The sequence below is a fragment of the Sceloporus undulatus genome, chromosome 2, assembly GCF_019175285.1.
Source record: "Sceloporus undulatus isolate JIND9_A2432 ecotype Alabama chromosome 2, SceUnd_v1.1, whole genome shotgun sequence".
NCBI classification, from domain to species: domain Eukaryota; kingdom Metazoa; phylum Chordata; class Lepidosauria; order Squamata; family Phrynosomatidae; genus Sceloporus; species Sceloporus undulatus.
This window is the reverse complement of record NC_056523.1, coordinates 321,994,946-322,018,879: the sequence shown is the minus strand read 5'-3', so window position 1 is coordinate 322,018,879 and position 23,934 is coordinate 321,994,946. Positions and strand designations below refer to the sequence as shown.

General features: G+C 43.3%; 1 protein-coding gene across 3 annotated transcripts in view; it reads right to left on the bottom strand.

The window, feature by feature from the left end:
* Nucleotides 1-23,934, bottom strand: part of ST8SIA5 (ST8 alpha-N-acetyl-neuraminide alpha-2,8-sialyltransferase 5) — a 92,512-nt gene that overhangs the window by 42,259 nt on the left and 26,319 nt on the right. Inside the window, exon 2 of one of the 3 annotated variants that reach the window (XM_042455701.1) lies at nucleotides 2,539-2,646. The exons of 1 other annotated variant lie outside the window; for it this stretch is intronic. In XM_042455701.1, the coding sequence (XP_042311635.1) occupies nucleotides 2,539-2,646 (108 nt within the window). The remainder of the gene's footprint in view (nucleotides 1-2,538; nucleotides 2,647-23,934) is intronic. One more of the 3 variants, XM_042455702.1, reaches the window with a different exon arrangement.

The following is a 23,934-nucleotide window of genomic DNA, read 5'->3' as shown; positions in this document are numbered from 1 at the left end:
ATTAAATGCACAAAGATGGAACCATGTAAAACACATTTAAAACATAACTGAGCCAAAATAAATAAATACCTAAATTTAAAAAAAGCTATTTGTCTGCTTTAAGAAAGATTGTACAGGGAGGCAAATCAAACCTCCTGCCAACTATTAATGGTTCATGCAGATCACATTATACAGGCTGAGTATCCCTTTTTTGAAAATCCAAAATCTGAAATGCTCGAAAATCCAAAACATGGCTGGGGCAGTGACACCTTAGATTTTTGATGGTTCAATGTACACATACTTTGTTTCATGCACGAAACTGTTTAAAGTATTGTATAAAATTACATTCAGGGTATGTATACAAGGTGTATTATGAAACTTCTTTTTCATGTGTTTAAGGTGTGTATGAAACAAATGAATATTACATTTAGACTTGGGTCCCTTCTCCAAGTTATCTCATTGTGTATATGCAAATATTCTAAAATCTTGGGGGAAGAGGAATCTGAAATCCAAAGTATTTCTAGCCCCAAGCATTTCAGATAAGGGAGACTCAACCAGTATATATTTCTTCATACAAGGGCAAGTAGCTGTCTTGTCATTAAAACTGAATTGCCCTCACTAGGAATGGGCATCATCATCCTGGGGCAATCTACATAGAGATAATTCCTGCCCTCAGTCTGGACTCTGGAGCCTTGTTTTGTTGTTTTTTAAATGGTACCCATCAGTAGCCAAATGCTAGATCCAAAATTGTCCACCTTAATCAGGACAAGCCCCTGAAAATATAGCAAAGTTGGAAGAAGGTTTAAGCTCAACAGGACCATTGGCCTTTCTATTCCAGTCCTGCCAACCAGAACCAGCAGGAGGTTTCACTGGGATTCAGACCAGGATCTCCCAAATGCCTCATGCTGACCACCTGAACCAGGAACACACCATCTCACATCTTAAGCAAAGGATGAGCTCCACCCAGAAGTACTAGCTGGTGGCTTCCATGTCAGTGGAGGAGTAAATCTGGTTTGAGTTTCAGTTTGACCTTTAAAAGAACTACCCAACGAACAAATCCGGGGGCAGTGCTCAACTCTGGGAGCCAGCATGGCATAGTGGTTTGAGTGTTGACCTAGAACAAATTCATTGTCCCACCGACATGGTAAATACCACCTGCCAGCAGAGCTTGGAAACATTCCTTTTTTACACTACAGCTCTCAGAATCTCCAGTGCAAAACAAACTTTCCAATGCTCCAGCTCTACCATCAAATTATGAAATGACTTACTGGGATTCTTTCACACTACACAGTCCCAGGGTTATTATTCCACTTTAACTGCCTCGACTCTGTGCTATGAATCTTGGGATTTGGCATTTAGAGAGGAGCATTTAGAATTCATAAAATCACAGAGTTGGAAGAAACCACAAAGGCCATACAGTCCAACCCCCTGCCATACAGGAACACAGAATCAAAGCACCTCTGATAGATGGCCATCCAGCCTCTGTTTAAAAACCTCCAAAGAAGGAGACTCCACTACACTGTGAGGGAGAGTATTCCACTGTTGAACAGTATTAACTGTCACAAAGTGCCTCCTAATGTTTAGGTGAAATCTCTTTACCTGTAGCTTGCATCCATCGCTCCATGTCCTATTCTCTGGAGCATCAGAAAACAAGCTTGCTCCACCTTAATATGACATCCCAACAAAGTAATTAGAATTACATAAAGTACAAGGCAGGGTTGTCCCTTGTCCCTACTATTATTTATCATGACTTTAGAGGGCCTCTTAATTGATATATAAAGTGACTTAAATATAAAGGAGATAAAAATTAAAGGTAGTGAGTTTAAGTTCAAGGCTTTCACTGACGATTCAGTATTGCCTTTAAGTGACCCTACTAATGATATAAAATCCTTAATGAAATTTAGAGAATTTAGAGAATTTCACAAGGCTTTCACTGAGGACTCAGTATTGTCTTTATTGTCTTTAAAATCCTTAATAATGAAAGTTAGAGAATTTGGGAATATCTCAAGTTTAAAGATAAATATTGAGAAAACAACTTTAACCAAGAATATGGATAAAAGAGAGGAGCTAATATTGGAAAAATAATCAAATCTAAAAATAACAAGTAAAACAAACCATTTAGGTATAAAAATAACAAATAAAAACTCTGATTTATTCACTATTGCTCCAGGTCCTATTCTCTGGAGCAGCAGAAAACAAGCTTGCTCAATCCTCAATATGACATTCCTTTCAATATTTAAACAGGGCTATCATATCACCTCTTAACTTTCTCTTCTCCAGGCTAAACATCCCCAGCTCTCTAAATCACTCCTTATAGGGCATGGTTTCCAGATTTTTCACCATTTTGGCCACCCTCCTCTGGACACACTCGTTTCTCAGCATCCTTTTTGAATTGTAGTACTAAGAATTCTCAGCCAGACAGAGTTCTAGTGCTTCTCTGAACTACAGGATATTGCCATGTCAGTCAAAGTGGAATCATAATGCTATAACTGTGTAGCACAAAAGAGTCCCTGGTGAAAGCATCTGTCCCTTCCAGCATCATGTCATCTGTGTTTGTACCTGGTGCCTGTGTCACCGCCACTCCTCAGAGCTCCGCCATCCGTGAAATTGAGGCTGCTGGTCCAATTGGCCATTTCCTCTCCATTCTGCCAGCTAAACTGCAGCCTACTAGTGAGAAAATGAGGCAGTTGATATTTCAAATCTTTCATCGGCTCAGTTCTTTTCAGCATCAGTGATATATAATCGATCACAGAATACAGTTTCCAACAAAAGCAGGAAGAATGAAAAGACCCATCTTATTCTGAAAGATTATGGTAAAGTGGGTTATTTCCCTCCTCTCTTCTTTAATCTGAAGACTAGATTTCAGGGGGAAAATTTTTAAAAGATAAGCAGCCCTGTAGGTCCTGTATTTGTAGTAGTTTTCCCCATATCTTGTTGTGTTATTGTGTGCCTCTAAGTCATTTCCAATTTATGACAACAGCTCTAAGACAAACCTATCATGGAGTTCCTTGGCAAGATTTGTTCAGAGACTCCTAGTTGCATTCCCCTGAACATTCAGAGGAAGGAAGGAATGACATCAGAAGTACCAAATGTCTGTTTAAAAAAGTAATGTCCAGCAAAGAATCGGCTTCATTAAGCACACCTCCATTCCTTCCTTGCACTGAAATAACACAGAAAGAATAAGAATAGATTCCTAACACTACAGAAAGAAGAGAAGATATTTCACGGAACTTTTTATTCAAAACTAACAATAAGCACATTTGGAATGATACGGCCAATTCAGGCAAGTCTGGCATTAATAGACAAAAAGATTATATTGTCAGCTGCTTTGGGTGCTATATTGAGAGAAAGATGGTAGTGATAAACAAACAAAGAAACAAACAAGTACTGACAACTGGATATTGTCCTTCATAACATCTAAGATCAACAAGGGGTCAGTCACTGATGCCCTCCAGAATCTACTTCTTGAAGTAGTTGTTTCAGATGACAACAGCAGTGGATGAAGTGCAGCCCATGAGCTACATGCAGCCCTAGGACTTCTAAGGAGGGCAAGCAAAATGGTGAAAAGTCTGGAAACCATGCCCTATTAGGGAGCTGAGTATGTTTAGCTTGGAGAAGAGACGGTTAAGAGGTGATATAATAACCCTGTTTAAATATTTGAAGAAGTGTCATATTGAGGATGGAGCAAGATTGTTTTCTGCTGCTCTAGAGAATAATAATAATAGTATTTATTTAATCCCATCTCTCCCTGTATTGGATCGGAGACAGAGCAATGGAAAAGAGATACCACCTCAACATTAGGCATAACATCCTGACAGTAAGAGCTGTTCAACAGTGGAAGACACAGCCTTGGAAAGTGGTGGAATTTCCTTCTTTGGAGGTTTTTAAACAGAGGCTGGATGAGTATTTCTTGAATATTTCTGCATGGCAGGGGGTTGGACTGGATGGCCCTCAAAGTCTCTTCCAACTCTATGATTCTGTGATTCTAAGTGAGGGCCCTGAAACTCCCAGACTTTTTTCTTTTTTAAAAAAACTGAGTTATATTTTGCCCCAAAGTGCCCCAAATACAACCAAACCACAATGGTTGGCTTCCCTTGATCCTCCAAGCCCAAACATCCTCAAAACATAAAATAAATGTTAAAAACTAGCTGAGAATTGGCCAGAATTGCAGCCAGAAGTGATGCTGCATCACTTTGGAGAGGCCAAAATATGTCAGTGTGACCCAGCAGATGGGAGAAGACTGGGGAAATAGACCTCTCCTTCTACATCACATACTGTCCCAGCCCTAGGGCTTGGACTTTATTATATAATAAGCCACTGGCTTCATTATAACCACATCCTAACTTGAAGTCTCTTAGCATTTGCACTGCTTAATTGGATCCTCTCACTGCCTGCTATCTGAAGGGCAAGTATGTTAAGCCTTCCCTCAAAAGATACAAATGTTCATTCCCCAAAGTAGCATGACTGATCTTGCTTTGGCCTCGATCCAAGAGGCAAGAGTTGTGTGTGCAATGGACATCTGTTAAATTTGATTTACTGAATAAAGCACAGAAAAGCCCCAAAGAGAGGGCCAGGTCAAGAGCACTTACAGAATGAGCAAACTATGTTCTATCCTTTCCCACAGGCTCATTCCTTTTAGGTTCCTCTTCAGAAATACTTTCATCCACAACCAGATCAAAGACATTAACAGTCAATTAGCATCAAAGAGGACATTCAATGTTTTGTATTTGTTGTGGATTCTCTTTTGCAGAGTTCCTGCATTCCAGATTAAAGCCTGAAAATGTTTCTTTTTTGGACTACAACTCCCTATGTACCACAGACAACATGTCACTGTCACTGTGGCTAGAGGATTCTGGGAACTGTAATCAATCAATCAGTAAATAAATAACAGTCTCAAAGTCTGGCCATTCCTTATTTGAAATGGATTTGTGGAGACCTCTGCTGGAAACATGTGTACAACTATGGGCATGGTTTTATCAATAAGGTTTTGCGTTAATACGATTTTAGTGAAGTTATTTTATTCTGTGGTATTTTTATTCTTCCAGCTCTGGGCCCACATACTTTATTCTGCCAACACTGCAGTCTCTTGATCTATGTTTCAAAGCCATTTGTTTCAATTTTATAGTTGACTTATTTGCCAGTATTTAATTTTCATTTGAATCCAAATGTAATTTTATTTTGTAACAATGCCCAAACTACCACTATTACTATGCAATACAAAAAGTGAAATTATGATGATGATATTATTATTATTATTATTATTATTATTATTATTATTATTATTATTATTATCTGGGAAGGGAGTTCCATGCCCTGAAGGAGGCGGCTGAGAATGCCCTATTTCACATTCCCACCAAATATACCTATATGAGTGTCAGGACAGAAAGAAGGGCCTCCCCAGAAGATCTCAAAACATGGACAAGTTCATGAGGGGATACAGAGTTCTTCACATAACCTGGAAACAACCCATATAGGTTTTTTGTGGGGTTTTAGGGCTATGTGGCCATGCTCTAGATGAGTTTATTCCTGAAGTTTTGACAGCATCTGTGGCTGGCATTTTCTGAAGATGCCAGCCACAGATGCTGGCAAAACATCAGGAATAAACTCATCTAAACATGGCCACATAGCCCAAAAAAACCACTAAAAACTATGGATGCCGGCCATGAAAGCCTTCAACTTCACAAACCCATCTAGGGCTTTATAGGTCAAAACCAGAATTTCAAATAAGTAAAAAGAAATGTATTGCTATATTAATTCAGGTTGAATATCATATATCATTTGTTATTGTTAGTGTTAACTGCCCTCGAGCCAAGCTCAACTCATGGCAACCCTGTGAATGAGACATGTCCAAGCCCTTCTATCCTTCATTGCTCTGCTTAGGTCTTGTAGATTCAGGCCCATGGCCTCCCTGACTGAGTCTAGCCATCTGGCATGCCATCTTCTCCTCTTTCTATCGCCTTCCACCTTTCCTAGCATAATTGCCTTTTCTAATGAGTCATGTTTTACCATGATGTGGCCAAAGTACAGCAGGCTCAATTTGGTCATCTTGGCTTCCAGGGAGAGTTCAGGCTTGATCTGTTAAAGGACCCGTTTGTTCGTCTCTTTGGCTATCCATGGTATTCTCAGCACTCCTCTCCAGTACCACATCTCAGATGAGATTATTTTCTTGTTATCTTCCTTCTTAACTGCCCATCTCTCACAGCCATACATGGCAATGGGAAATACAATAGACTGGATGATTCTAAATTTAGTGCTCAGTTGTATGTCTTTACTCTCATTTGGTATATGCAAATATTCCAAGATCTAAAAAAAAAAAAATCAGAAATCCAAAACACTTCTAATCTCAAGCATTGCAGATAAGGGATACTCAGCCTGAATTCTCATATTAACACACACACATGTACACATGATGGCATGACAATCCTAATTTCAGTATTCAACTATATATTTTGACACTTCAGGATCTTGTCTAATTCTTTCATAGCTGCCCATCCAAGTCCTAATCTTCTTTTCTGCACTCTCTATTTTGATTAATGGCTGAACCAAAGTATGGAAAATCTTGAACTATTTCAGTGTCTTAATTATCTACTTTAAACTTATGTAAATCATCAGCGGTCATTATTTTTGTTATCGTAACATTCAGCTATAAACCTGCCTTTGCACTTTCCATCTTGACTTACTTCAATAACCATTACAACATAGTGTTGTCTAATACTGTCCTCCCTTCCATCATCCCTCCCTCCACTGCTGGCAGAATGACACTTAGGGACTGTGCCAGTACAAAGCGGACATACCCCCATTGTGCCAGCATGGCCTTTTTCAGTATGGCAAGCTGTACACAGCAACTGATGGGGGAAATGGATAACAATTGTCAACAAAGGGCTCTGTAGCAGAATGAGGCAAGCACTGAGTGGAATTGATCCGACAGAAGCAAGAGTGAGCTCAAGGTTGCTCAAGGGGAACTGGCAAGTTTTGTCCCCACGTGCCCTACAGCTCTGCAGCCATACTGAGCAATAAATACACTTGGATTTAACCATCAAAAAGGAAACGTACATATTAATCATGGTTGAGAATGACAAGAAGGCATTTAGCTACAGTAAAAGGCATCCCCTCCCCTTTCTTAAAAGAGAAGGAACAGAATAACATGGCCTAGTTTACTGAATTAGAGCTGAAACAAAGTCCTTCACCAAATTACTCTTGTCAAAATTCTTCCTTTGATTCTGATGGCCAGCGTGCTCTCCAAATCCTCTCTCTGTTTGCAGTATTCAGTGAACATTTGCTATTCATCATCTGCCTCTGACATGGGACAATTTTGCAGCAGCAGTCAATGTTTTGACAGTATCTGACAGCTGCCTTGAGATGGCATTCTGAAAATTCTCATCCAGTTTGTATTAATTCCATTTGTTCATTTCCTGCAAGTAAAGAAGTTTGAGATTTTCTCCCCCTAAATGAAAGAAGAAAGTAAGGGGGGAAGATTTTAAAATTTTTACAAAAAAATTATGCATGGGATGAGGTAGCTGCCAAGCCTTTCCCATAGTGCAAGAACATGGTCTTTTGTACGAGCATGGAAAATCTGTGGGCGGAAATAACTAATATTTCCCCCCTGTCATGGACGGATCACTTCCTGGTAGAGGCAGTGATCAAGGCTTCCACCCAGATCCCTCCCGGAGGCGGCGGACCTATTAGAATGGTCCACCCTCGAAGGCTGATGGAACCCAACAGGTTCCAGGAAGCCCTAGAGGGGCTTATGGTTGGAAATGACGGCGACTCTGTTGATGCCCTGACCGGTATCTGGGATACCGGTCTATCTAAGGCTATACACAGTATCGCTCCCAAGCGCCCTCTCAGGCCTGCTTCCAAACGAAAGCCCTGGTACACGGAAGACCTCCGGGTGAGGAAGCGGGTTCTGCGACGGCTAGAGCACCGCTGGCGGAAACACCAGCGCTTATCCGACAAGACTCTCCTAGACCACCTTTTGGAGGACTACGGAGAGGCGATACGTGCAGCTAAGAATTCGTTCTATGGTGCACGTGTCACGTCCGCGGAGTCGCGTCCGGCAGAGTTGTTCAGGGTAGTGAGGGAGCTAACTCAGCTCCCTCCTGCCCCGAACCAGATCCTTGAACCTTCTAAGGCCTGCTGTGACCAGTTTAACAACTTCTTCGCGGATAAAATCTCTCGGATAAGCGAAGGTCTTGAGGCCAGCTTTAGAGCAGAACCTGGAGTAGAGGCATCCAGGGATTCCGTGAACTTGGTTATTCTGGATCAGTTTGAGTCTGTCAGTACCGAGGATGTGGACAAGATCCTTGGAAGCGTTAGGAAGACAACTTGCTCTCTCGATCCCTGTCCCTCATGGCTAGCGGCACAGGGGGGGCCGATTGTGACTTCATTGTTACATCGGATTATTAATACATCTTTGAGGGATGGGCAATTTCCAACTAGTTTGAAATTGGCCACAGTAAAACCTTTACTAAAAAAGCCCTCCCTCGACCCCCCTGTTGCATAATAATTACTGTATCGGCCTATCTCGCTATTGCCATTTTTGGGGAAGGTGATCGAGCGGGCGGTTGCAATCCAGCTTCAATCGGTCTTGGATGAAACGGATTATCTAGACCCATTTCAAACCGGCTTTTGGGTGGGTTACGGGGTTGAGACTGCTATGGTCGCCTTGGTCGATGATCTCCGTCTGGGCATGGACAGGGGTAGCGTGTCCCTGTTAGTGCTCTTGGACATCTCAGCGGCTTTCGATACCATAGACCATGGTATCCTTCTGGAGCGCCTGGCGGAGGTGGGAATTGGGGGCACTGCGCTCCAGTGGTTCCGTTCCTACCTCTCCGGGAGGTTCCAGATGGTTCAGCTGGGAGACGTGTGCTCCGATAAGAGGGCCCTTACATCTGGGGTCCCGCAAGGAGCCATGCTGTCTCCCATGCTCTTTAACGTTTACATGAAACCGCTGGGAGAGATCATCCGGAGACATGGGGCGCGGGGTTATCAGTACGCTGATGACACCCAAATAGTCTTCTCTATGTCTCCGACTGATGCAGTGACCGGGGTTGGCGTCTCTCCTCTCGTTGCCTGTCTGGAGTCGGTAATGGGATGGATGAGGGACAACAGACTCAGCCTGAATCCAGAGAAGACGGAAGTACTCGTGATAGGTTCCCCCGGTTCAGGGTTGGCGGTGGTTCCACCTATCCTGAACGGAATCACGCTTTCCGTGAAGGACTCGGTACGCAGTCTGGGGGTGCTCCTTGATTCGTCGCTCCACCTTACATCTCAGGTGGATGCAACGGTCAGGAGCACCTGTTATCAGCTTCGGCTGATACGCCAGCTGCGGCCCTACCTTGACTGGAGGGACCTTGAAACTGTTGTACATGCCCTGGTAACCTCTCGCTTGGATTTCTGCAACGTGCTCTACATGGGGCAACCCTTGTACCATACCCGGAAGCTGCAACTTGTGCAGAATATGGCAGCCCGACTGGTCACTGACACTGCCAGGGCCAGCCATATAACACCAATTCTTAAAGACCTACATTGGCTGCCTATCTGCTTCCGGGCGCAATACAAGGTGTTGGTTATCACCTATAAAGCCCTAAATGGCTTGGGCCCAGGGTACCTGGAGGACCGCCTCTCCCTGTACAATCCGCCCCGCACACTCAGATCATCAGGGCAGCAATTGCTAAGAGTTCCAGAGGGGAAATATACGTCCACTTCTAGGAGGGCCTTCTCCATCTTAAGTGTAAGATAGCAGCCAGTACATTCCTTTAAAGAAGTATTCCCAGTAGATTGACTGTTATATTCATTACTAAAGACTTTGCAGTATGGACAACGAGGGATCTGCTGCAGTCACCTGCAACTCTTGTGGGATGTTTCTCTTCTTGCCTACAGAAGTGGAGAACTCCACATGCACCAAGTGCAAGTTGGTAGCACTCTTGGAGGAGAAAGTGCAGCAGCTGGAGTCCAGAGTAGCTACGCTTCAGCATATTAGGGAACAAGAGGATTTCCTGGACACAATAGAACTAACCATCTTAGATGAGTACCACGCAGAGGAAGATGCTAGGGTGGAAGAGGTCACTTGCCAAACACAGGAGGCAGACAGCTGGAGGAATGTCACAAAGAGAAGTAAGCCAAGAAGGAATTGTTCAGGGAGCTTGCAGCTAGAGAATCGATTCGAAGCTCTTTCCCTTATCAAGGAGGATGAAGAAGAGCAGCATGGACAGCCTTCAGGGACAGAGCAGGGGAGCCTGAGAGTCCCACCCAAGGGAACAGTCGCTGCTAAGCCTCGGAGGAGGCGTGTGGTCATAGTGGGGGACTCCTTGCTGAGGGGTACAGAAGCAGTGATTTGTAGGCCTGACAAGATGTCTCGAGAAGTGTGTTGTCTTCCAGGTGCAAAGATCCGTGATGTGACAGAGAGGCTGACAAGACTGGTCAAGCCTGCTGATCAATACCCCTTCCTTTTGGTCCACGTGGGAACTAATGATACTGCAAGACACAGCATTCAGAACATCAAAAGGGATTACAAGGCGCTTGGTAGGAAGCTGAAAGGAATGGATGTACAGGTTGTCATATCGTCTCTTCTGCCAGTTGAAGGGCATGGTCCAGGAAGGGAGAGGAAAATAGCATATGTGAACAACTGGCTTCGCAGATGGTGCCGCCGAGAAGGATTTGGATTCTTTGATCATGGGCTGCGGTTCCATGAGGAGGGACTTCTTGCAACAGACGGGTTGCATCTCACGCTAGTTGGAAGAAATGTTTTTGCCAACAGTCTCAAGAACTTGATCAGGAGAGCTTTAAACTGAGTTCCGAGGGGAAGGGAGACAATATTAAGGAAGGCGAAAGGGATGGCGAAAATAGTCAAACTGACATAGAGGAAACAAGGCAAACAGTGCAAGGACCCAACAGTGGGAGGCAAAAAAACTTGCACGGGCAGCAAGTAAAAGGGAACCATGGTCTGCGATGTCTCTACACTAATGCACAGAGCATGGGAAATAAGCAAGATGAACTCGAACTCCTAGTACAACAAAGCAAATATGATATAATAGGCATCACTGAAACCTGGTGGGATGAGTCTCATGATTGGAATGTGGAAATAGAGGGGTATAACCTTATTAAGAGAAATAGGCCAAACAGGAAAGGAGGAGGAATAGCACTATATGTCAGAGATATTTACACCAGTGAAGAGATCCTGGACATCAATCATGGAAGCCAGGTGGAGAGCATCTGGATAAGAATCAAAGGGGAGGGAAACAACAAGGATGTTACGGTGGGAGTCTACTACAGACCCCCAAGTCAGACTGAGGAATTGGATGATATCTTTCTAGAACAGATGACCACACAGTCAGAAAAGAGAGATGTAGTAGTGATGGCCGACTTCAACTATCCTGATATTTGCTGGAAGTCAAACTCAGCAAAATCCTCAAGGCCTAGCAAATTCCTCACTTGCCTGGAAGACAATTTCATGGTCCAAAAGGTGGAAGAGGCAACAAGGGGGTCAGCTATTTTAGATCTGATCCTAACCAACAAGGATGACTTGGTTAATGGGGTGCAAGTGGTGGGATCATTGGGTGGAAGTGACCATGTTCTCCTGGAGTTTGTAATACAGTGGAAAGGAGAAGCCAGGCATAGTCAGACACGCATCCTAGACTTTAGGAGAGCAGATTTCAGTAAACTTAGAGAAGTATTGAGGGCAATTCCATGGTCAGAAATATTAAAAGATAAAGGAGTTCAGGACGGATGGGACTTTCTCAAAAGGGAGATACTGAAGGCACAATTTCAAACAGTTCCAGTGAGAAAGAAAAATGGGAGGTGTCTCAAGAAACCAGGATGGATGACTAAGGAACTTTCAATCGAGCTGAGTTTGAAACGGAACATGTATAAGAAATGGAAAAAGGGGGAAATCACAAAAAAGGAATTCAAAGAAATAGCAGGCATGTATAGGGGTAAAGTCAGAAAAGCTAAAGCACAGAATGAACTCAGGCTTGCTAGTGAGGTTAAGAACAATAAAAAGGGCTTTTTTGGATATGTCCACAGCAAAAGGAAGAAGAAGGAAACGGTAGGGCCACTGCGTGGAGAAGATGGCAAAATGCTAACAGAAGACAGAGAAAAGGCAGAATTACTAAACACCTTCTTTGCCTCAGTCTTCTCAGAAAAGGAAAAGGGTGCTCAACCTGAGGATAATGGAGCAGAGGACAGAATAGAGGAATTTCTGCTCAGAATAAGTCAAGAGATAGTAGAGGAATACCTTATTAATCTAAATGAATTTAAGTCTCCGGGACCAGATGAACTCCATCCAAGGGTATTAAAAGAACTGGCAAATGTAATATCGGAGCCATTGGCAATAATGTTTGAAAACTCCTGCAAAACAGGAGAAATCCCAGCAGACTGGAGGAGGGCAAACGTTGTCCCCATCTTCAAAAAGGGGAAAAAAGAGGATCCCAACAATTATCATCCAGTTAGTCTGACATCAGTACTAGGAAAGATTCTGGAGCAGATCATTAAACAGAGAGTCTGTGAACATCTAGAAGGCAATGCCATAATTACAAAAAGTCAACATGGGTTTCAGAGAAACAAGTCATGCCAGACAAACCTAATCTCTTTCTTTGATAAAATTACCAGCTTGGTAGATGAAGGGAATGCTGTGGATATAGTATATCTTGATTTCACTAAGGCCTTTGACAAGGTTTCCCATGACATACTTGCAAACAAGCTTGTAAAATGTGGGCTAGACAAAGGAACTGTTACATGGATCTGTAATTGGTTGACCAGCCGAACCCAAAGAGTGCTCAACAATGGCTCCTTTTCATCCTGGAGAGAAGTGACCAGTGGGGTCCCACAGGGCTCTGTCCTGGGCCCAGTGCTATTCAACATCTTTATCAGTGACCTGGATGACAGAACTGGGAGCATACTTATCAAATTTGCAGATGATACCAAATTAGGGGGAATAGCTAATACCCCAGAGGACAGGATCAAGATTCAAAATGACCTGAATAGACTAGAAAGCTGGGCCAAAGCTAACAAAAAATTCTGAGGGAGTGCATTCCACTGTTGAACAGCCCTTTCTGTCAGGAAGTTCCTCCTAATGTTGAGGTGGAATCTCTTTTCCTGCAGTTTGTAAGCAAGAAATTTCATAAATGGACTACACATGTTGCAAAGAAAATATACCTTTTGTCTTTCTGTATACTCTATGTTAAATAAATAATAATAAAAATTTTATTTGTATACCGCCCTTCTTAAAATCAGGGCGGTGCACAGCAAATATGCAACATACAATACAACTATACAAATTGGTTAAAACAATGCAACAATAATAATACAATTCATAAAATTCATACTGGCAAAACAGTGCTGATCACGAAGAAGGGGGGGAGGAAGTATTCTGGGGCAGAGGTCAGGGGTAAGCCTGCTCAAATAAGTAGGTTTTTAACCCCTTCTTAAATTGGGCTTGGGAAGTGGTTGAGCGGAGCTCAAAGGGCAGCGAGTTCCAGAGGTTGGGGGCCGAGATAGAATCATAGAATCATAGAATCATAGAGTTGGAAGAGACCACTAGGCCATCCAGTCCAACCCCCTGCCATGCAGGAAATCCAAATCAAAGCATCCCTGACAGATGGCCATCCAGCCTCTGTTTAAAGACCTCCAAGGAAGGAGACTATATCACCCTCCGAGGGAGTGCATTCCACTGTCGAACAGCCCTTACTGTCAGGAAGTTCCTCCTAATGTTCAGGTGGAATCTCTTTTCCTGCAGCTTGCATCCATTGTTCCGGGTCCTGTGCTCTGGAGGAGCAGAAAACAAGCTTGCTCCCTCTTCAATATGACATCCCTTCAAATATTTAAACAGGGCGTTCATATCACCTCTTAACCTTCTTTTCTCCAGGCTAAACATCCCCAGCTCCCTAAGTCGTTCCTCATAGGGCATGGTTTCCAGACCTTTCACCTTTTTTGTCGCCCTCCTTTGGACACGCTCCAGTTTCTCAATGTCCTTTCTGAATTGTGGCGCCCAGAACTGGACACAATATTCAAGGTGGGGCCTGACCAGAGCAGAATACAGTGGGACTATTACTTCTCTTGATCTAGACACTATATTTCTATTGATGCAGCCTAAAATAGCATTGGCCTTTTTAGCTGCCGCATCACACTGTTCACTCATGTTCAACTTGTGGTCTACCTGGACTCCTAGATCCCGTTCACACGTAGTTTCATTCAGCCAGCTGTCACCCATCCTATATCTGTGCATTTTATTTTTCCGCCCTAAGTGCAATACCTTACATTTCTCCGTGTTGAATTTCATGGAGTCTCCTTCCTTGGAGGTCTTTAAGCAGAGGCCGGATGGCTCATCTGTCGGGGATGCTTTGACTGAGTGTTCCTGCATGGCAGGGGGTTGGGCTGGATGGCCCTTGTGGTCTCTTTCAACTCTATGATTCTATGATGCTATGATGTGCTGGTGGTTTAAAGGGGAGCTAAACAAGGTGTGAGGATCTGCAGCAGATCTGGATTCCAATCTGTGACCCTGAGATGCAGGATGTGAATGTGTGCTCACAGACTACCAAAAAATTATTTTTAAAAAGGGCCACAGCTACAAGTCCACATCTGATTCCAAAAGATAGACATTTTTGTTAATACAGCACACCCTCAGCTTATGCGGGGGATCTGTTCCGGACACACACACCCCCGCGTAAGCCAAATTCCACACATGCTCAAGCTGCATTGGAATGAATGGTGCTTGTGCATGCGGCAGTGCAATGGCACAGTGGTGTGCATGTGCCACGAGTGCGCATCACATTCATTCCAATGGGATGCACTGCCCCTTGTGCCCCCCGCGCTCCCGAGTGGCTTCCCACATATGGTTAAAGCTGCATATGACACGGGCGCACTGCATTAAAAAGTTCAGGGCAGCATTTTATTATTATATTACTCAGGGCTGGAGAATAGGAGTAATAAGTAAGGAGTAAAGGAGTAAGAGGTTTTTACAGGAGTAGAAGTAGGAATAAGGAGTAACAAAATATATTTGTTGCTCCTTATTCCTGTTATTATATTATACATGCAAACACCCCAAAATAATTTTAATATACTGCACTTGGGTAGGGACTGGGAGACAAAGAGAAACACTTACACACACCAGCCTTGAAAAACAACTGGGGCTTTTCCCCAGGACTGGGAAGTAGGAGTAAAGGAGTAAGAAGGTTTTACTGGTGTAAGGGTAAGAAGAAGAAGAAGAAGAAGAAGAAGAAGAAGAAGAAGAAGAAGAAGAAGAAGAAGAAGAAGAAGAAGAAGATTAATAATATAATAATAATATAATTTATAAGAAGAAAGAAGAGAAGAAGAAGAGAAGAAGATTTATTTTATACGCCCAATCACTGGGATCCGGGCAGCTTACAACAGAGGGGATAATAGACGGTTCCCTGCCCTCAGGCTTACAATCTAAAAAGACACGACACAAAAGGAGAAGGAAATGGTGGGGGGGGGGGATCGGTCGCATTCTTCTCTCCTTCTGGGCCTGGAACAAGGCAGATGGACCGGAGGGAGGGCTCTTCTTCTTCAGCCTAGCCCTGATGGAGCTGGGTCAGCCTATTCTCTCCCTCTCGGGCCGAAAGATGACAGTTATGGAGGGAGGAGACTCTTTCTTCAGCCTAGCCCTGATGGAGCTGGGCCAGACTGCATAGGTGTAACATTAAGAAGTCAAGAGTAGGACAAGGAGTAACCTCAAAATCACCATGCTCCCTAGCAGTGTACTTAAGTCAACTCTGACCTAGGGCAATCTATCCTATTTTATACTCCGTATTGTTTGAGACATTCAGTTTAATGTATACTGTAAGCCACTTTGAGGCTCATTCAGGAGAAAAGCAGGATTCAATCAAATCAATCTCCTAGGGTTTTTTGGAAAGATTTGTTCAGGGATGTTGCCATTCCTCTTAGGCTGAGAGTCACTACATGAATCACCCAAGTGGGCTTCCATAGCTGTATGTGAATGCAAGGTCAATAACTGGTTTCCATGGCTATGCAGGGATCTGAACACTGATTTCCTAAAGTCTAACCACTACACCATACTCAGGCGTGTCCGCAACCTATTTACAAGGTGAACAGTAATTCTTGAATACACTCTTTTGTGGGGATTGAAATGAACAAAAGGGCAGTCCAAGGAGTTTGGGGGGCCACATGTGGCCCTCCTGAACTACACAAATTGTTGGAAGATGAGAGGTCTGTTATGATAATAAATACAAGTAACCAATCTCTCTTGAGGCACTGAGGCAGAAAATGACTTGAAGACATACAATAACAAACAACAACACAGTTCACTTGCCTCTGAAATCAGGTCACTCAGGCTATTACACAAAGGAGTTTATCACACAAGCTGGTAACCAAAATTACAGCAGGATAATATCATTTGGGGGCAGTACTTGTCACATGATGCCTCTTTGCTGCTTTATTTCATTGGTGGGTACACCTTTTCATTGACAGGGAAACCCATCAATGGTGTTCATATATGACTTTTCCCCTTCTGCCCCTACTGTGATAGGTTCCTTCTGCTACAGTTCCAATCACCAACAGCCCACTGGCATGGGTAGGCATGATTCTTCTCCTCTCCCCTTCCCTCCCCCTCTCACTTTTAGACAACAGGCGCCATGACAAAGGTCTAAGAAAAGAGCCCTGGGAGAAGAAGAAGGCTTAGCAAGGTTAGCTCCCATTTCACTCCTCTCCCACCCAGGGAAACACCCCCTCTCTTAATCCAACATGCCCTCCTGTTGGGCCTATCAACTGCATCTCTCCCCTCCCATGGTTGCAGCAGATGTTTTCCCTTTGACACAGCAGAGATATTTTTCTAACACATTTCACATGGGTCCACATCTGCTTCTCCTCCTGACTTTTTTAAAAATAATCTTTTGGGGAAGACCCAATCTGCAAAGCCACAGAAAGGGAGGGAGTGGGGTGGGGGGAAGATAACACAGGAAAAGAGAGAACTGGAAGACAAGAAGCACAGGTATAAACAAATGTGTGTTTTCAAACCAATGGCACAATTGGCACAATTACAGAAGATGCGATAGTGAGTGTTTTTAAACTGGTATGTCATCTGTATCTTATGATGTGGTTGCTGTGGGATAACAGGCTTGTGTGATGGCGTCCTAAGTATTGGTGGCTGCCATATTCAGGAAACCATGATTTGCTCTAAATATAGTCTGGATTTTTTTTTAAAAAAATCCAAGATGCTCAACCTGTTTACAGTGAATTCAAAGACATAGCTGTGTTATTCTGGAAAATCATTATGCAAAGGGATCATGCCGCACCTTTGAGACAAAACGGAAAGAGAGGAGTTAGTAGCCTGAGTTTTGTGGACTTGAACCTACGGAAGTAGATTCAGGCCTACAAGAGAGCACATGCTACCAACTTCATCTCAGTTAGTTCAAAGGTGCTGCAAGATCTCTGCAACCCTATTGGGGAACAGGGTTCAGCACCTTGGGCAACTCCTTTTAAAGTTAAAGTTAAATCCAAGAGGATTCACCACCCCAATGAACTGGAAGTTACCAGCTCCCCAATGCATATGTCTATTCTAGAACTGTTAGAAGAGAGAAACTATTTCTTACCGTTCCCTGACCTCACAACTCCAAGGGTAACACTGGCAAGAGTAGGGAAGCAACCTTTTCTCTGAACTTCTGCTGCCATTTCAGAGACCAAGCATGAGCCCTTTCAGACTGTGCAGTTATAGCACCATGAATCCTTTAAATCCCATTGTTCCTTCCTACAGAGTCCTGGATTTGTGTTTAGTGAGGTGTTTAGAATTATCAGCCAGAAATTTCTAGTGCTTCAGGTTTCCACAAAATGCAGTCTTACAGTTTTCAGCTATATAGCTTTTAGAAATAAAGTTGGAGGAGCAAATACATGAATACTTTGTCTTACAGTCTTTATTCTTCATTCTAAAAAAGAATACTCAAAGCCCATTTAGCTGAGACTTCCAAGAGGTTTTCTGAATTTGTCAAGTTTTTTTCTAGGTTCACATCTCTACTTTCTTTGTGTGGTGAGAAACAAGAAAGGACATGGCCCATGTGACTGGTGCTGTAATAAATGTCACAGTGGCCGGTATTCATGATACCATGCCCCAAGGAAAGCCAAAAATAGGCAGCAAGAGCACACGGATTTAGATGGACATCTATCTTTGAGGCATTGTAGTCTGGGGCACCCTTGGCGACGCCATAATATCATATATATCATATATTGATATTGCCAACTGTCCATTCCTTTTGGACTTAATAATTCAAGAGCTTTCTTCTACTTTAAAGAAACTAATTGTGAAGGATCCTAAGTGTGTCTATTGGTCTTTTTGAAAAGAATAACAAACATTTTTTTTATATAGGATTTCATCAGATTGTATAGCTCATGGATAGGAAAAAAGGTCACAAGTATACACTATCTGTTAAAAAAGGTTTATAGTCATACAGACTTTTTATAATATTGTCAAAATTATCTTATAATATTTTATTGAGCAAACCAAAGCAAAACCAAAAGCATTTTATTTAGCAGGTATATTTTTACTCAATATATTAATGCTGAAAACCACAGATATGAGGCAGAAATACAGCAGAAGGGTTAAAATAAGTCTAATTGGAGGATTAATTTGAACACTCCTTTTAAAAAAAATTACGGAGTCTTTATTTGTTAGATTTATAGAAGGTAATCGCACTGAACAAGGCCCATTTCCATTTCTTTCTTTTTATAAAAAATGCTAAGCTGGGAGAGGGGCAAATGGGGAGGGATGATGATTGATTGTTGCTGTCTTGTAATACATAAATAAAGCTTTAAAAATACAGACATCAATCCATAACTACAAAACTAATCCTAGCAGTTTGTATCTCACTACCAGACGTATTTTGTAATCTAATGGGTTTAATTGCCCAATCAAGACCAAGCAACAAACAAAACAGATCACAGAATCATGGGTTGGAAGAGACCACAAGGGCCATCTAGTCCACCTCTTTCCATGCCGGAATACACAATCCAAACACTCCAACAGATGGCCTTCCAGCTCTATTTAAAACTTTCAAAGAAGGAGACTCCACTACTCTCTGAGTGACTGTTTTACACTGTCAAACAGTTCTTACTCTCAGGAGGTTCTTCCTAATGTTGAGATGAAATCTCTTTTCTTCTATTTTGAATCCATTGCTCTCCGTCCTAGTCTCTGGATCAGCAGAAAACAAGCTGATCCATCCTCAGTATGATCCCTTCAAATACTTAAACAGGCTATCTATGACTTCTTAACCATCTCTTCTCCAGGCTAAACTACCCAGCTCCTAAATCATGTCATAGAGCATGTTTCCCAGTTCAAGATGTACCATTTTTGGTCACAGGAGGAATTCACAACAATATATTGTTGCTGAGAAAATTATCTCCCTGTCTTATGTGCGCGGCACACACACAACACACACACACAACACACAGTTATCCCGTTGTCTGCTTTCAGGTTGTTTCCGACTTATGGCAACCATAAGTGAACTGTCGCATTATTTTCTTGTCAAGTTTCTTAGAGAGGTTTGCCATTGCCATCCTTTGAGGCTGAGAGAGTGTGACCTTCCCAGGTCACCCAGTACGTTTACATGGCTGTGTTGGGATTGGAACTGATCTCCAGGTAATAGTCCAATGTTCAAAACCACTAACCATGCTGTATACTATCATGAATTGCCACTAAGCTCAGAGAAATCAGTAAAGAATGAGCAGAGTGACAGATGATTTTATGCTAACCAAAAAGCCCTGGTGCCCAAACCTTGAGAGCCTTCGCCATCACTGCTCCTTCACCTTTACAGTCATGTAAAACCAGGAGCTACAGCAGCTATGGTAGTCATGCCCATCTTCTATTCTAAACACTTATTAGGTATGCAGGAACCATGTTCCTTCATCTTGCTTTAGTCCAGCTTTCTCTGAATTCCCAACCCATCTTTGACCCTCCTATATGCTGCATGCACCTCCACTGTCCCCATCCAGCATGGAGTATGCTGGAGGCTGCAGTAGACAGGCATCAGGTTTCCAGTCTGAAGGCAACAGGTTTCCCATTCTCAATCTAGGAGCTTGAAAAATTCAAAAATTGGAAAGATTACTTTCTGGTTCACAGCTCTTAGAATCCCACAGCCAACCAGGCACAGGGCATGATGGCCATACGGATTTTGGGAGTTATAGTCCAAAATTTCAGCTGTTGTAGCTCAGCTCAAATTCTCAGGATTGAACTGAGTTCCTGATGGCCATTTTCCACACATTTTATGCAACATCTCTTCTTTAACTGTTTATGAGTTCTGAAAAAAAGTTTTCCACTTAATGGTACTTTTTAAATAATGTTTTTGGAGGAAGGGGTTGTGAATGGCTGCAACCTGGCTGAGCTTTGTAGATGAGAAAGGTGGGAGTAAAAATTATGTTAAAACAAGAATCCTTTTGACAATTTGCTTATGTTTCTTTGTCAAAAAAATGTGAGAGGGAGAAGCAAAACATTCCAGTGAGTCAGAGAAAATGTTCCTGCTGTTACAAGGTTGCAGATTAGCAGAAGTACTAATATATGTACCAGGAACTATGGTATGGTGATACTTTCAGAGTCAAATAGTACCTCATAGAGAACAATTAAACTGCTGCACTTGCAAATCCTGCAGTTTTTACATCCCTGTCAAGTGTGTGTAATCTCTTTCCACCCTTTCTGTTTTGTTAAGGTCCAAAAGGAAAGAGCATTATGTAATGCAATTGGCAGAGAAATGAGAGCAGCAGAAAGGGGCAGGGAGGGGGGGAGATTACATTTACTTCTGAATATGGTAATGGTGCAGAATAATAGTTTAAACACCCACACACAATGCAGATCTTGCACTTGTGCTCAAAAAATGATCCACCCATCTCATAAAACCCACAATTAGGCTCTTTTTGTGATGTGGTACATGAAGCCTTTTGCCCAAAAGATTACACAAATGTGACCAGTTCATTTTTTTAATCATCACATTGCAAAGGTAGAGCTCTCTCCCGGGTCTATTATTTGTCTGAATTGCTCAAACTATTTCTCATCTCCAACAACCAATGTAAGACTTCTTGTCCATTCTTTGTCTGCCTACTACATACAGACCAGAGGTGCATGAGGTGGACAACCTGTAGTCCTTCTGTCGATCAACTCATCTATAATTATATGCTTTGGCCTAATTTCAGAAGCCCTCTGTAAGCATTCAGTTCAAATCAAGCAATTTCATCTCTGCTAAGAGTGATCTGTCTCTTTACCCCAACAAATGCTGGGAGAGAGAAAAGAAAAAAATAGTGGCCAAAGAAAGGGGTAACCCCACATACACAAACACACTCTTACTTTTGGTCTGGTTAGTATCCTAAAGTTGCCAGGTGTCCCCTATTATATGAAATATCTCTAATTTGAAAATTGGAAATCTTGTCCTTTACCAGCGGCAGGTGTCCTTTATACAGGGATGTCTCCTATCTGAGGCCTGGAAAGCTTTTCCTTTTATATAGATGAACAAGATGCCAAAACAAGAAAGAAACATATTTTTGGTGTGTGGACCATAATAAAGACAGCAATATGTGTACATGTAATTTATCAATGGGGAACTATGTTAATTTTACAGAAAAATACATGGCTACATTAAATGAAATTAATATTTAATCTAGGTCACAAACTTATAATAGCTACTTTCTAACAGTCAACTGCACTGTCATAAATATACATGTCCCTTATTGCTGGAACACTCAAACTGGCAACACTACCACTGACATTATTATTCTGACATTCAGCCTCAGCTGAGAAAGGTTCTCCCATCCCCTCCCTGTTGTTTTCAGATCAAGCGTAGGAATCATGCAGAATTCCAGATGTGTTGGACTGCAATTACCAGGTACTTCAGGCTGGTTAGAGCTGCTGGAGTTAAGTGTTGTTGTGTGTTGCCGTCAAGTTGTTTCTGATTTATGTCAACCCTAAGCCAAACCTGTCACGGGGTTTTCTTAGCAAGGTTCTTCAGAGGGAGTTTGCCATTGCCATCCTATGAGAATGAGAAAATGTGACTTGTCCAATGTCACACAGTGTTTACATGGCCCAGTTGGAATTCCAGCCCTGGTCTCCAGAGTCATAGTTCAGTTTAAACCACTACACCAGGGGTCAGCAACCCCGGCCCGTGAGCCAGATCCGGCCCCCGCCGGTCCTGCTGCCGATTGCCGCCGACACCAGCGGTACCATGGCGGCCGGGAGGGCGCTGAGGATGGCGGGCCGCAGACGGCCTCCATGGCCAAGGAGGTGGAGGAGGAACGTGCAGAGACAGGCGTGGCGGCAGCAGCGCGCAGAGTGCGCTGCCACTGCGCCGCCGCCCACCGGCAGCTTCCTGTAGCCTGCGCGCACCTGCAGGGCGGTTGTGCAGGCTAAATAGGAGGAGTTTCTCTTCCTGGGGCGGGGTCCTCCTGTCCTTCCTTCCTTCCCGTGGCTGCCAGACAGCCGCGGGGAGGGAAGGAAGGGGGTGGGAGTCCTCCTCCTCCTCCTTTCCCTTCCTGCAGCTGCCAGACAGCAGCCGGGAGGGAGGAAGGGGGCGAGGGTCCTCCTGTCCTTCCTTCCCTTCCCACAGCCGCCAGAAAAGCCAGCCCCGGGAAGGAGCCTCGAAGCTCCACCCCCGCACGCGGCCCCACCCCCGGAGGTGGAAGCTCCCCCCCCCGGCTTTGGCCCCCCCGTTGTCTGAGGGACCGCAACCCGCCCCGGCTCAAAAAGGTTGCCTACCCCTGCACTACAACCATGCTGGCTACACGGAAATCACAAGTTTAGAGGGCCATCCAGTTCCCATTCTAGCTCTCATGCTGTTTGTTACCAGGGAGGATACCTTTTACTTCCCCAGCACACCCAAATCTGTCTGCTTATAATATGATCAAGCATCAGCTTTGCCTTTATAGCTTTAGGAAAACCTTGGTTCAGGCTGCAGTTAGTCTTAAAAAAGTGTCGGCCTCATGTATTATGTCAGAGAATGGTCAAGGAAGGTTCTCCTTGCTCCAAGATGGCACGGAGGGGAGAAGGGGTGGCATCCAGAGATAAGAGATAAGACTCCAGCTCTTCCTGGCACCTGGAGATTTAATAAATAAACAATTTGAAAAATAAATAATTTGCTTTCTTCCCCCTTCTCCTTGGGCACGACTCTGTAGGGTAGATGATGACATAGTATATGCTAGCTGGTAGGAAAAAGGAACAATATATAAGATGCTAGCAAACAAAGGTCTTTGCTTTGCAGACAGCTTGTAGTCCTGTGTGAATGTTTACATGTGTTGTCTGCCATGGGTGCAGTGCCATGTTTGTCTGGTTCTTTCCTTTTCACAAGTTAATGTGTATTTTTGTTGTTATTGTAGTTAGTGTTGAAGTTAGAGGTGCCTGCTAGATTTATCTGTTTCTCTGTTATATTGATTTGGTGCTTGCTGGAAACTGATCTCTGTTTTATTCTTTTTTCTCTCTCTTTCTTAAATAAGAACAACCTTCTTGAGCCCAGGACTGAGTGATATTCGCCCTGTTCATGCCCTTCAACCCACACTGGCAGCTAGAATTGGGCTGCGAGTGTGGCCATATGACAGCCAAAGGCCCAGCTATGAGTGCTGCACTTGACCACCAGGGATGGGCTGCAAATGTTACACCAGCATTCTCTATGGTCCAAAGAGCTGGGGGTGTTGGCAATATGCTTTCATATTAGAGAAAATTGGAGAGAGGGGTTACATCCAGAAAGAAGACAAGGGCCAAATTACAAGCCTAGATAAGAGAATGCTCCTTCTGAGAGGGCCCTACGACTTCTGGCCCAATGCTCATTTCATGCAAGCAGAGTTTGCCGTATAAGCTTTTTGTAGTACAACTCCTAAAATTTCCCAGCCCGAAGAGGGCACTCTTCTTGCCTAATAAACTTGTAGTCCAAAAAAGAAATGTTTCCAAGCTCTGATATGAAGCATGCTTTCAATCATGACTGACATCCTGTTGGTGTCTTACACATTCTTAGTTCCCTT